At 36.8% G+C, this 14754-nt stretch overlaps 1 protein-coding gene across 6 annotated transcripts in view; it reads left to right on the forward strand.

Annotated features, from left to right (window-relative positions):
• Positions 1 to 14754, forward strand: part of SCAR (wiskott-Aldrich syndrome protein family member 3 SCAR) — a 64082-nt gene that overhangs the window by 48663 nt on the left and 665 nt on the right. For 4 of the 6 annotated variants that reach the window (XM_073969493.1, XM_073969490.1, XM_073969491.1 and 1 more), the window contains one exon: positions 10885 to 11684. In XM_073969493.1, coding sequence (XP_073825594.1) covers positions 10885 to 11684 — 800 coding nt within the window. Of the gene's footprint in view, positions 1 to 3907; positions 3989 to 10884; positions 12233 to 14754 lie in introns of all 6 variants that reach the window. The other 2 variants (XM_073969492.1, XR_012410476.1) reach the window with 2 other exon arrangements.

Genomic DNA, 14754 nt, shown 5'->3' on the forward strand with positions numbered 1-14754 from the left:
GGCACGTGATTCTTCCACATCACCTTCATCTTCCTTTCAATTCGATAGTATTGAAGCTGTTGGCAAAAGACTGTTTGCATCATTCTTGGATCTAGCATATTGTGGAACGCAATTGTAGCATGTACGGCTGTAGGTACCAAGGGATTCACACCTGATTCAGCTGGATCAAAATCGGTCACAATTATCGAAAAGTCTGTGTGTAGTGTTCTTTAACATTTGACTCTAATATAGTTGGTGTTCAATGGTTTCTGTCTTCTCTTCATCTCCAGTAGTCGAAATTGCTTTCATCTCACCAACAAGTCAGATATTTGTCATCAATTAAATCGCTGTCACTAATTTCGAGAAGAAAGATAATGGAATGAAAACAAAAAAGCAATGAATCAGAATGAGAATCTCATGAAATTGCAGGATTCAATATTGGAATTTCGGAAATATAATTAGGCAAGTTATATTAGGTCCCACTTATGGGAATTTTGTTGGGTAAAGTGAATTTTTAAAGAAAAACTTTAGAATGGTACCAATGGGGTGAAATGATTAGCATGCCCACATTGTTCAAAAAGTAATTCAAACTCTTGATGTCATTATTGAAGGTAACGAGCTTCATTTTTGAATAAGAAGTTGTCGCAAAGTCCTGATAACCAATATTACCGGAAAGCATTTATAAGGTTTTCCAAGCCTTTTCTGCACTCAATGACGTCTTCAGATTTGAGGCAAGTGGATTTGATGGCTTTAATAGTCGCTTGGCTATTCACGAAGACAGTCACTGGTTCAAAGATCTCAGCATCCAGAATTTTTATGAAATCTGCTACCTTCCTGCTTGGAATTCACTACAGATTTTATCCTACGTGTATGAGCCCCATCATGGGGCCAACATCGGTCAATGTCTTTGTGGCATCCTGCCTCGGAAGGGTTTTTTTTATCGATGATGGACCAACTGGTACTGTTGTTGTCGATAGTTGGGCACGTGATTCTTCCACAACACCTTCATCTTCCTTTCAACATCAACTGTCAGATTGAGTAACATGTCGCCTGTGATTATGGTCTGGTTCTGCTCTTCTGAGGCAAGCCTTGGTCGAGGAGTTTCCAGCCATGGTCAATGAGTTTCTTACAATAGGTCGAGAAGTTTCCTACTTCAGTAAACTATCTTCAAGAGTTGTGAGAGTCTTTTTTAGATCGTCCCCGCCGATAGTATTGACGCTGTCGGCAAAAGACTGTTTGCATCATTCTTGGCTCTAGCATTTTGTGGAACGCAATTGTAGCATGTACGGCTGTAGGTACCAAGGGATTCACACCTGATTCAGCTGGATCAAAATCGGTCACGTACTCACAAAGAAATCTTTTTGACCTATTATAAAGCAATAGGTCGGTCTGTGGTAAGCTACGTGACGCCAGTGTGGTATGCAAATGATGGCGTTATGCACTGGAAGAATATTCAAACCTGCCAGATTACTGCCACTAGTGTACCATCTTCATGAGGAGACGAAGATTTTACCGGTACATCAGCACAACAATATGTTGTCGATGCAGTACTATCGCCGTGAGCATCCCTGCTTCCCCCACCCAGGCACGGCAGGAGAGATCTTTATGATCTGGAGAGAGGGGTCCAAATGTACCAAGAACCTCTAGATCAACGAGCCTATTAGGCAGGCTTGAATGGAAATCATGCTGATGCGGCTGCGCAGGCAATACAAAGGTACAGTGTGAATGTTGTATTCGGAAACCATCCCCCAGAATAAAATATACGAATGGACATATTTGCGTTGCTACAACAACAACCAGCCTCTCAGTTTGCTTGTATCAGCTTCAGGCTCTTTAAAATAGCTGGAATTTCCACTTAGAAAACGGTATAGACGTGATTCAACTTATATGATCGCTTGACATCGTTATTATAGCCTCTATGATGTTGAGTATTGGTGAGAAGTAATCACTTATCTCCAGAGGTCCCAGATAGCCTCCTCAGCGAGGATAGAAGCGTGTTCAAAATCCCACTCGCCCTCACCCCTGGGCCAAAAAGGTGGTGATATTTTCAGCCATAATATTCAAAGGTTTGATATCCAGCATTGCGTTTAGCGTAGTGCTTTTTATGAGGATCGTTATTTTTTATTATACTATACCAGCGGCGACCAGATCAATACCAAAACATGTGTGAATGTATTGATGAAAAACGACAACCAGATGATGTTTATCATTTGTTTTATTCACGTACACTGTACATGAGGGAGGGAAGCAAATTCAACTCAATGGGATCGCGCCATATACTGTCTTTGTAAAGAAGAGCTTCCCTGTATTATACAGAGCGCATGCAACCTTACAAGACATTTACATATTATGACGGGACAGACCAGAGCCTTATAAATCCAATAAAATAGCAATCGCTTCCGTGGAGAAAAGAATTAAATTTTCATTATTTTTTAAGGAAACTACTAATATTTTTAAGTAGATCTTTCTTTCATCTGAAAGACCACATCTTAAACATCTTTTGGAATTTTTGTTGTTATAATATAATAATATCCTTCCTTCGAATCCCTCTTTTTGTAAAAGCGTTTTGCGGTACCAACGATAGCTCGAAAACGAATTGTCCGATCTTTATACATATATGCTGTGGGCGTTTTATGAACCTAATAATTTTGTCTTAAAGCGAAACAGAATTATAAAATATCTACATCAAAAAACTAGTGAACTGTCAAAGTCCAAATTTCAAAAAATGGACCTATTTTGTCAAAAAATCGGTCTATTTTCTTTAATCTGTCTTGCTTAAAGACAAGATTTATATGTATTTATTAAGCTTCCCAAAATATATGAACTTTAAGCTATCGTTGGCACCGACTTCAAAAATGCCTTTTCGATAAAAACGCGTTTTACACAAAACACAACGGGTTCTTCGCATTGAACGATCATATATCAGCTAATTTTAATCCGATCGTCTTGAAATTGTTTGCGTCTATTTCAAAATAAGCTAATAATTTTTTTTTCGATTTTTTAAAAGTAGGGGTAACCCTATCAACTGATACCAGTATGCGCTCGGTTTTCAATTAAATTTTGGTGCAATCTGAATTTTTCTATTTTAATGTTATTGCCCCAGCGGCATGTAGGCGTTTTTGGGGCGAATTACAGAAAATAAAAAAATTAAAGATCTATATTTTATAAATTAATTTGTAGTATATATTGTAAATAAATAAATAAAAAATTAAAGGACGTGACATTTTCCATTTTAAAGTTTACATCAATACTTTAATTAAAATACAAGTGAAAATTACGTCATTAAAATGTTAACAACTGTGCATACTTAATTGAAGAAAATACGTTGAAGGTATTTATTTCAACCTACCTTATGTAATAACATGTTATTTGTTAGAGAACGTGTTTATTTTTTAACAGAAAAATGTGTGGCATGGAATATGATAGTTCGCGGAGGCACAGATACTTATGCAAATGACAACATACAACTTTATAATCTCTTACGTGAATCCTTACTTGAGCCCTTTATAGGCAATTTTGTCCTCGCCATTCACAAATAAAATTCGGGTCTCAATTGTCCAAGTTTATCGTTGATGATAAGTCTAGCGGTGGATATTTATTCCATAACAAGGTTCGAATATAAAAGGCAGTCAACATCTTATGGAGATTATTGGAATTTCTTCACAATTTCCCAATATTTTACCAGATTTCATGAGATTCCTTGATGCGCGCTATTACTTTATACTGCGTAAAAAAGAAACATCTATAAATATTCATACTTTTGTACATTTTGTTAATATTTATTTTTTATTAATAATAATTTATTATATAATTTAATTTGTAGTTGTTTATAATTTCTGTTTTCATAAATGTCATTCATCTTAACATTTCAACAACAATCGAATCAATTCAATCACATTTCGTATATATCCATATATGTATCTTCCAGGCAATGTTAAACCATATAATATGCTTTCACATCTGGAAAATAACAGTAATCTAACGAAGCAAACTGCTGTTGCCATTGCAGGTTAGAATTTATTTGAAACAAACAAATGCAAAAAAAAAAAAAAAACAACAACAGAACATCAGTGTTTATTAAAAATACTAATAAAATTATATTTTTTATGTACCACTACTAATTATTCTAAATCCAACATAATACCAAAATAACTTCCGTCAAATTATGACTCCATTTATGCAAGCAACAACAACATAACTTTTTATTCGTACACTACGCAAAATTCAAATTCAACAAAATACACTTTATTCGTCCACGAGGCAAAAAATTAAATCGGCTTTCAGCTACATTTGTTAATAGCATAATTTCTTATTGGAATTGTATAAATATTGTATTGTATTAGGAAATTTCTCAAATTCAATATCCTTGCTAAAAATCGATCATTCAACATCAATTTTTATATAACAGTATAGTTTTTACAATATTTTTGGAGTTTTCCCTCTTTGGGGAGTGTAGTATAAGTTTTGGTTCTATGTTCATAATCCATGCGATGTATGTGTATACCTCTTATTCTCTATTATTATTAGCTGAAATCAGTTGTTCAGTTCCTGGTAACTAATTCGTTGCTAATTATTAGCACATTAAAACATTTCTGGTTTTAAATCAATTTGTCACTTTATTAGATTTGGGAATATTTATGTGTAACTCTGGAACATTTCGGGTCGAAGCTCTCACATTGCATACAATGACGAAACTCGCACCCATCCAAAATTATTGAAAAATTATATCATGAGTTATTTTTGACTTGTTCGATCTTTTTGAATTTCTTTTCAATGTGTCAATCTCTTAAATTGGCTTTTAATAAAATAAATATGAATACTGAACACTAATGTGTACGAAAATAAGTTATGTTAATTGTACATACATATAGATTTTATAGTTTCTTTTCCGATTTCATTTATTATTCTCTAATCAAAAACATATAGATCAGTTATTCTATACGAATAGCGTTAGTCAACAGCACTTCATCACATTTCAATTAACACACCTTCTTTCACTTACCCCCCCTCAAAAATAATTTTAAATTTTCTAATGTTTGTTTTTGTTTTGTACGTATGTATGTATTATTTATTGCTACTTCAGTTCCTTATTGGTTTAATGTGTTAATTTATTAATTATTATTTTTGTTTGATGTTTTACTATATATACAAATAAACAAAGAAACATCTTTGTCTATACACCACAACACACATTATAAACATTTACTATAAATGTATGTATGTTTTGTATCTCACGAGGCAAAGGGAGGAAACTATAGATATCTTCAAAATATAATTGTTAAAATCTATACGCTAGATGAAACAAAAAAGAAAATCTGCACCGTTCTCTAAAATAGTTTCGAAAAATAGTCTTGACGAGGTATAAAACATGTTCCGGTGGTCATTAACTAAATTTTTGTCCTATTAATCGCACTTATTATAGATTTTAATATCATCTTCCAAGTGAACATTTTCTTGACTCTTTAGCATTTTAATAATGTATATGTATTTGTGAAAAGCGAACTCTTAAAAATATCGAGTATTCTCTTTTAAATGAGAATGATACTACTCGCGTTTCCCAAAAACGTTTATCTTTATCCTTATTTCGGTTTGTTTCTACAAAAATGCCTTATGTACAGTGTTGCCGAATTTGACGATTTATCGTAATTTTGACGATTTGTTGGCCCAAAATTGGAAAATGACGATTTGTTGATTTTATGCTCTGAAATGACGATTTTTCACGTTAGCCAAAATTGCATGAAATAAAACAGGATAAATATATTTTAACCAAAATTTAACGAAAGAATTTAATGAAAACAATGTTAAAAACTCGATTTTATATGAGCATTTTTAATGTTCTTAGTAATTTCCAGACAGATTGGCTACATATCTGGTATACAGGTAGTTTGGGCATTTTTTGCCTCACATTCGAATTATATCGTTTAGGATTGTTAATGGATGAAAATCGTCTATCTCGTTGTGAAAAATGTAGTAGTTCAGCTTTCTGCGCTCTTTAAGAGGTCAGTTAGTCAGTCATGGCCGAAAGACATAGATGGTCACACAGACGATTTTTTGGCCCAAAATTGCAAAATGACGATTGATGATTTTATGCCCTGAAATGACGATTTTTCACGTTAGCCAAAATTGCATGAAATAAAACAGGATAACTATATTTTAAACAAAATTTAACGAGAAATTTAAATAAAACAGTGTTGCAAACTCGATTTTATGAGCTTTTTTAATGTTCTTAGTAATTTCCAGACAGATTGGCTACATGTCTGGAATACAGGTAGTTTGGGCTGTTTTGCCTCACATTCGAACTATATCGTTTAGGATTGGTAATGGATGCAAATCGTCTATCTCGTTGTGAAAAATGTAGTAGTACAGCTTTCTGCGATCTTTAAGAGGTCAGTTAGTCAGTCATGGCCGAAAGACATGGATAGTCACACAGTCAATCAGGCGATATTTGAGCTGTCATTCAAAACTAGCACTGTATTTAGCTTGCTGCATTGTTACAAACTGGTGAAAGCTTCTTATGGCGGTATTTAAATGAGATTAAGTTAGCTTTACTGCTGTGTTTGGACTTTTATACTGTAAGTCGGAGACAAAGATTATACAGGCGCATCAGCAAAACAACTAGAGAGAGAGAGAGGTTCAAATGTACAAACGAGAACTTCTATAACAACGAACCTAACATGGCAGGCTTTGATAGCATTCACACTGATGCAATAGTGCAGGCAGAAATGTCATGATTAACGTGGGTACCTACCTTCCGGTCTAACCCAACGGTGTTCTCACAACACGGACTGGTTACAAAGCGACCAATCAGCGCCCTTTGCACCGTAGTGAGGTACCAATTGTGTTCAAGTGTTTGGCCCTGTTCACCACCTTGGTTTGGTGCGGAACCCATCCAAAATTCCTGTCTTTCTATGGCTCAGACAGCCGGTTGCAATGCAACTCCACATTCAAGCCGAACACTCTACCCGCGATTTGGGTACAACCACAACTCCCACAAGGGGGGCCGACACCAATTACCAGTCTAGATTAAAATATCTAGGGGCAACTGGTTCCCGTGGTCCCAGAATTAAGTCTCTGGTACGACCTCGTAACCAGTAACCAACGGAGCCGGGACTGGTGGCCCGGAGTAGTGCAGGCAGTTAAAATTCGGACGATGCAGCCGTCTTAATTCGTATTGGACCCGAATTGATGCCACGATACCCAACACACGCTACATTTGTTTCGCTGCCCAGCTAAACCCACTCACCTGTCTCCTGATTTTTTATGGACACAATCAGTCCATGTGGAAGAATTTTTGAGTCTGGATAAGCAGGAATCAGAACCAGAACCACCTAAATTGCCTTGTATCAGTTCCAGGGCCTTTAAAATAGCTTGCATTTGCGCTTGGAAGACGGTAATTAACGATAAAATATAATTAAACTTTTATGATCATCCGACATTGAGCTCTTCACAAAAGAGCCAGAGTCCAGTGCCTTCTTCCAGTTGGATCCTAGCCACTCCTAGTTAAAATCAATAACTTAGCCTCTTTGAAGTTTAGTATTGGTGAGAAATAACAGGTTAGGTTATGTTATAGAATGCGCAGCTGGCATTGCTTGTTGGCAACCACTTCAATCGGAGACCAGCGCTCCATTGTGCCATCCTGAAAAGTACAAAAGGGTAGGAAGGGTAAAGGTGCTTAAAGCTGGTCATGAAGAATGGATAAAAACGAGAGGTAAAATAACAAACGGGTTAACTAAAATTTTTAAATATTGAAAGACCCGCCCTTTAACACTTGTTCTCCTGCAATACCTTATCAGGACGGCAGGATCTATGAAAGAGAAGTAAGAGAGACAACGCCAGAGAAGGAGCTCAATTTTTTCAGTATCCACCACATCTCCACATAGGCTGAATTTCTCAAAGTGATTGTCCTCCCTACTGCTTCAATGGGCAGTAATGACCCCTACAACAGTTCTGGTATGTGATTTGCGAAATGAGAGAAGGGACTCAGTTCTACGCCCTGAGAATGACTTCGATAGCTTGCATCCATCCTGCCAGATCTTTCTCTGAGTAGAGCGTATTGAGTTTGAAGGAACAAAGCTGTGGCTGGACCCAGTCCTACACAACTGGGTCTAACCCGCTCATGAATACATACATACATATGTACCCATAACATCCCGGAAGGTACAAGGGAGACTTCTCTCATATCAATGAGTGCACGCCGATTCATATTGGCTCAATGATATGGGACCTACTTTTTATCGCCGAGTCCGAACGGCGTGTCATACGACACCACTTGTAGAGAAGTTATTCATGGCTGAAATACTCAGGAAATGTCGCCAACATTACTGAGGGGGAATTTTGCCACCGTTGAAAATTTATTGATGTTGCGTGGCCTGGGATTCGAACCGCATACCTTCTGAGTGCAAGGCGGACGTGCTAACCATTGCACCACGGTGCCCCCACCCGCTCATGAATACATTTTGACAAAAACTCAAAAAAAAAAAAAAAAAATCGGGGAGTTTTCGTTAGGATCGTTCCCGTTGGGCTCTCGATTACACATGTGGGGTAATGGGCTATTTTTGCATAAAATGCCTCTAACATGGAATAACTACTAAACACGCTCCGATTTTGTTGGATTCTTTTTGTAAAGATAGGAAACATATATTTTTGGGGGGACGGACCCGGTTACTTCGGTTATTTTAGCCGGTTCGTCTAAGTATGTGCATATTTCCCTTATAAGTGCATATAAATGATGTGATTTTTAGAACCGCTATATCTCATGAATGGTCCCTTCTAGGAAAAAAGTAAAGACCAATCTCCAGAGAATTTGTCTGTCTACAATATTTGCTCTAGTCACTTTTTGATTAGACCCACCGCCTTCAAGAAAAAATCCGAAAACCTAAAAAAATCATACAAATTTTACCTTTGACCCCAAATAATTGTTTCTGTACACATGGGGTTAATGGGGACTTTTAGGACATTGCTTTCAATGGCAGACACTAGCTCTCCACCAAAATTCAGCTATGTGGGAATTTTTGCTATTTCAATGCCTATTTTGACTGGACTAATTGGATGCTTAAGATATTTACAAGGCAACTGACGTTTCGGCGGAAGTCAACCTGTGACCACTTATTACATAAGGACAGGTTTTAGAGGTGGATAGGTAGGGAAAGGGTCAAATTATGGCAAATGAGACCCACATAAGTCTAGACATTGTCATGTTTACCTAACCAGGAGCTATTTTTGTTATCTACCATCTCATATGCTCACATTGATTTTGAAATATGTACAATTTTTTTTAGTTTTTTCATGTGTTTTATTTGTGTGTTTTCTTTTTTAATTTTGTGTTTTTATTCTATAGCAAATTCCTTAATTTTAGTGTACAAAATTTTTTTGTATTTAACTTCTCTAGACATGTGAAACCACCCCAAATTTCTTTCCAACTATCTTTCTATCTCTTGAACCCCACTAAATATACATTAATAGCATTTTCAAATCTCCTTACTTGAAATCTTGAACTTAAACAATACCATTTAAACGCATTTTTCTCTCTTCTCTCTATTTAAAATAATAAAAACTCAATGTTCTGTACGTCGTTAAAATAAATCGCAAAAAGTGCAGCCTAATCTATTCTCAAAATTAACTATTGTGTGTGCGTTGTTGCTATTGTGCTGGCTTTTTTAGTTTTCCAAAACTATCAATTGGCATCTAAGAAAAAAAAAAAACACTTTTACTAATATTGGCTTAATCGATCGTCATACATTCAACAAACTGTCGTACAGTTCATGCTAAATAAAAAAAACTTTTGCAAAACTTCTACTCAAATACGCAATACTGGAAACCAAAAAAAAAAAAAAAAAAAAAAAAAAAAAAACAACAACATATTTCGATGTTTAAAGGTCGATAGAGGGAAAGGAACTGCACATTTATTAATAAGATGGAATTTTGAAAATTCACCCACCTCACGAATCATGAGCGACCAAATTTTAGATAAAATTCATACACTTTATTCCATTGTTACATAAATTGCTTCCTTAGAGGAAGGACTCCGTAAATCTCACTTATTCCCTTGCCTAACATAAAATTGTGAATATAAGTTTAAATCATCCATCTTAATGCAATAACATTTCATTCGTTTTAAAGAGAGTACCCTGTTCATAGAGGCCCTTAGTGCAGTTCCCTTCTCATATTGTCGTCCTTTTTAATGTTTTTCCATTTTGTTCTTTTGTTTGTTTTGATTTTTTCTACTGACATTTTAACTTGTTTGTTGTCCTTAAAGCTCTTTCATATTTCTTGTGAATAGTCAGAGTCGTCGTCTCTTGTTTGTTGTTTTATTGTTTATTCTGTTCATTATTTTCTCTACCTTTGTTCATGTTCGTTTTTTTATTGTTTATTGAAATTTACTTGATGCCTTCTAAAAAGGTAAGCTATTTCAGTCGAACATGGTTAAATATATTGGAAAACAGGGTGGTGGACTTGGTGTATGACAATTTAGCTCAAGTCTAAACTGGAATAAAGCACCATGGTATTGGAATAAATATAAAGGAACAGTGTATGTTCCAGAACTGCAAGAATCTACTAATTTTTACTATTTTTTGATATCATATAATATCTGTTCCAGTACTACAAGAATCTACTAATTTTTACTATTTTTTCGATATCATAAAGGAAAAATTTTTATCGTAGTAAAAATTTGTAGATTCTTGCAAGTATTTTCAGTACGAAAATCGAAGTAACATATGTCTAACGAGCCCTTTACATCCTTTGATCATAACCATATTCGATTGAAATAGTTCCAACTTACTATTCTGTATGTGTGTTTCATCATGTTTAATGTTGTAGATTCTTTTTTCAAATAAGTTTTATTTTCAATTACTAATTGTATTGCATTTTCTTTCTATTCCCACTTTTTTTGTTATTTTCCTACAGGTATGGGCATTTACGATACACGACCTCCAAGGCCAAACTCTATCGAATTACGACGCAGTTATCAATCAGAGCAAATTGATGGTGTCTATGGTCCCCTGTCACCACAGACGGCTGGCCAAATGATGGCAAATGCCCAAGGAGGTGGTAGCCAGTATGCCACCACAGCATATGCAGCCAATGGTATGCATCCGTCACAACAAATGCTCCATCAGCAGCAGGGTGGTAGTGGTATGCAACAACAACATCATGCTCAGCAAATGTATGAAGATGCCTTATACCATCAGTCACAAGGTTTATATGGTCAAACAGGAGGACAGGGTGGTCCAATGTCACCAGAACCCATATATGCACCAGGTACACCATCACGCACCAAACCACGACCCTCGGTACCACCACCAGCTCCACCTGGCAGTAATGGTGGTACACCAACCGCATCAAATGCTAATACACCAACAAGGGGTCGCAGTATGTCGACCAGTCGTGATGCTTTACCGCCACCACCACCCATACCCGATGGTATGGTCAATACAAATTCACCATCACAAATGTTAGCGGCCATGAATGGTGGTGTGCCCGGTGGCAGCGGTCATATTGCAGCGAAATTATTGGCACGTACCAATAGTACATCGAGAGCTGGCTCTCCTCAATTGGCACCAAGCAATAGTGTGCAAGATGCTAATGCCATGGTTATGGCTCAATTAAATAACACAATAAACAGTTTCAATACCATGAGTTTGGGTGGTGGTGGTCAAATGAATTCATTGAATGATTTACCTCCACCACCGCCGGTGCCAGATCAGGTAAGTTTAGCGTATTTTATTCTTGTTAAGGGTAGGGGAATTTAATTGGATAGGTTGCCATTGATATTAAAGATTTAGTTTTTTTTTTAACGAAAAGAAGTAGCTTGAGAAACAATGACAATTTTGCAAACTATTCTTAATTTGCTGAAATCTCTAAAAAAACACTAACTAAGGTGGTTAGGTTTCGAAATAAACAGCTGAACCATTTAACTTAACTTTAAAATACAGTCGAAATTCTCTATAACGGAGCACTTATAGGCTAGGATTATTTTGTATGAGAATTTCCATTTGTGCCTTAAGAACAACATTATTATAGAGAAGTATTCGTTACAGGAAAGTTTGTTATATAGAAATTCGACTGTATACACTCCTAAAGCCTCTGGGTACACTTCATAATTTGAAACATGAAATCGATTTTACAAGAGGTTTTTTGAGATGAACTGTACAACGTCCAAATTAGTGCTACTATTTTTATTTTTATTAAAATTTAAATTCTTTTTTCCATTTACTCTTTATCCTTCCCGAAGGGCTACTACGGTGTATCAAAGGTACTTTTCTTGATCTACAGTTTTTACAAATCATTATTTTTATTATTGCTTGTTTGTTCTATAGTTTTGTTATTCAGTTTTGTTGAAGCAAACATGTTTTGAGTTCGTTTTCCAACTTGATTATGATTGTGAAAAGTCAGGAAATGCTTAACCTACAGTCTATTGTATCTGGATACAGTTGAGTATAGCTGAGAACTTAACAAATATTGTGTATCTTGTTGTTCCAATCAATCGACATATTAGGACGGACATGTTTGGGTATCGTGGAGTCAGTTTGACACAATAAGAATTGGAGTATAGATGGTATCCTAAAACGTGACTCACTAACTGAAAATTTGTTCTATAAACTGGAATAGATTGCCAATTGCGCCGGTCTTTAAATTGGGACACCAGCAAGTTCATATTCATCACCATGTGCGATAATGGGGAATATAGATTCCAAGAAATTGTCCCAAACTTGTACTAGGATTTATCTTGGAGTATATGTTTGAGAGGAAGGAGTTATCAAGATTTTAAAACTTATATTTCCCTTTGGAGTGACGGAATCAATCTTGAGAGTAGCCTTACCGATTTCCCAAGAGCTATGGGTACGATCTGGAGAAACGGATATGATGCAAACAAGTCGAAAAGATGAGGTTTGTGATCTCAACGGCACACAATTGTCTTAGTCCAGTGCTTCTAAGTATAGGAATCCGCCATTACATGTGCTCAATCGTTAACGTGCTAAAGGATTTATCTTGGTTACACTTTCACTGACAAAGACCTTTAACACCCGATGCATACTGAAGTAGTTTAGGTTAAATTTATATATAAGCTGAGTTGGTAACTTTTGGCCTCGCTTTTGGGTCAATGCGATACTTTATAACAACTGCTTCACTCGTAAATCAAGGTCCATTGTGTTCATCCTGAAAGTATATAATGCAATAATTACAATAACACTGCATCCAGTTAAGTGAGAAAATGTGAGACTTGTGATCTTAAAGTCGCAAATTAGAATTTGCCCAGTGCACTTAACACCAGCCGTTGTTTAGGAGACAGGTGTGGAAGTGCCGAGGTAGAGTTGCTGAACGTATACATCTAGCCGACAAGTAGTTGTACTCTAGGTTCTAGGCCCAACATTAGCCCGCTTTTGGATGGTCATAACCGACTGCTCTTGGGCGACTTTAGTGTTCATCATGAATTGTGCATTTGGTCCTAAGTAATCAATGAGTAAGTTCCTATCAAAATTAGCGGAGAGTGTCGCAGTTCGCCATATATAACCATCGTGTCACCTGGTCTGACAAATTACGTCACCTGGCAACCCGTCGTTTCTGTTAGGTTAAACAATCACCCCATAATTGTCTCTATCAGCAGAACACCCGATTTCGTCGCCTCTGAACGCCGCATTTTTCTCAATCATGGGAAAGCCTAGTTTCAGGCAGTTCACTAATCACCGCTTCACCTTCTGATAGCAGCGGACATCATCACTGCTGCAGCTAGCCATATACCTGCAGATCCAATATCCGAAGTGAGACCAATTTTCTCAGCAGAAGCGGGACTTGCATATGAGCGTGATGAGCTTTGTCTAGCCAACCCTAGTCACCCCAGAGTTAATGAGCTGACACTGGATGGTAATATGTTGGTCGGTTGAGTACAAGCGGAACAAGTGGCTAAATCATGTGAAGTGTTGAAACATTGAAGCCGGAATAAGTGAATTGTGGGCAACGGTTAGGTTAAGTCACTCACCAACCTTGGAAAGAATTAAGATAGGACCTCAGTCACGTTTGGCGACGTTACACTGATACTGATACGACGAGGTGTGCAAGTTATTTTAATCGCCAGTTTACACCACAATTTACAGTGGATGATGTTGCGAATGCCATCAGTCCAAAGCATTGGGCCTTGATGGAATCAGCATGGTAATACTGAAAAAGCTGTATCAGCCAGGAGTTGCGGATCTTACAAAAGTTCTCAATCTGGTGTCCGGAGTCTGGAAAACGGAAAGGGTGGCTGTTTTTAGGACATCGAGCAGGCTATCGTCCTGCATGCTATGCGAGCCAGCCAGTTCGCTAACATAAGTGCAACGCGATGGTACAATATTCAAATATAGAACAATATTCAAAACAGAGTGCCACCTCCTGTCATTCGTTGACCATCTGCATGAGGAGTCGAATATTCTTCCAGTTTGGCAATTCAATGGCATGTTCTTGTTGCAGTATTTGCTCAGTTGTTACCGTGATTGCCATCCTAATCACCATTTGGTGTTAGGACCGTCCGAATCAAGCATGTGAGGAGGTATCTCCATGAGCTAGGGAGAGAGAAAGGTCCACCGATATAGGAGAGTTATCCCTAGATCATCAAACCTATCAAGTAGGTTTGGATAGCGTTTACACAGATGCAGTCACAGATGCCAAAAATGATCGGCTCTTATATTTTATCATATTGCACTATAACTTTTATGCAAGGATAATTGTGTTTAATTTTAAATAGATTTCTTGTTGATTTTCTTGTGGTAGATGAACGAAGTTTTTAAGTTTTCATTG

This window comes from Musca autumnalis, unplaced genomic scaffold, assembly GCF_047663935.1.
Source record: "Musca autumnalis isolate F117 unplaced genomic scaffold, ASM4766393v1 scaffold_2, whole genome shotgun sequence".
NCBI classification, from domain to species: domain Eukaryota; kingdom Metazoa; phylum Arthropoda; class Insecta; order Diptera; family Muscidae; genus Musca; species Musca autumnalis.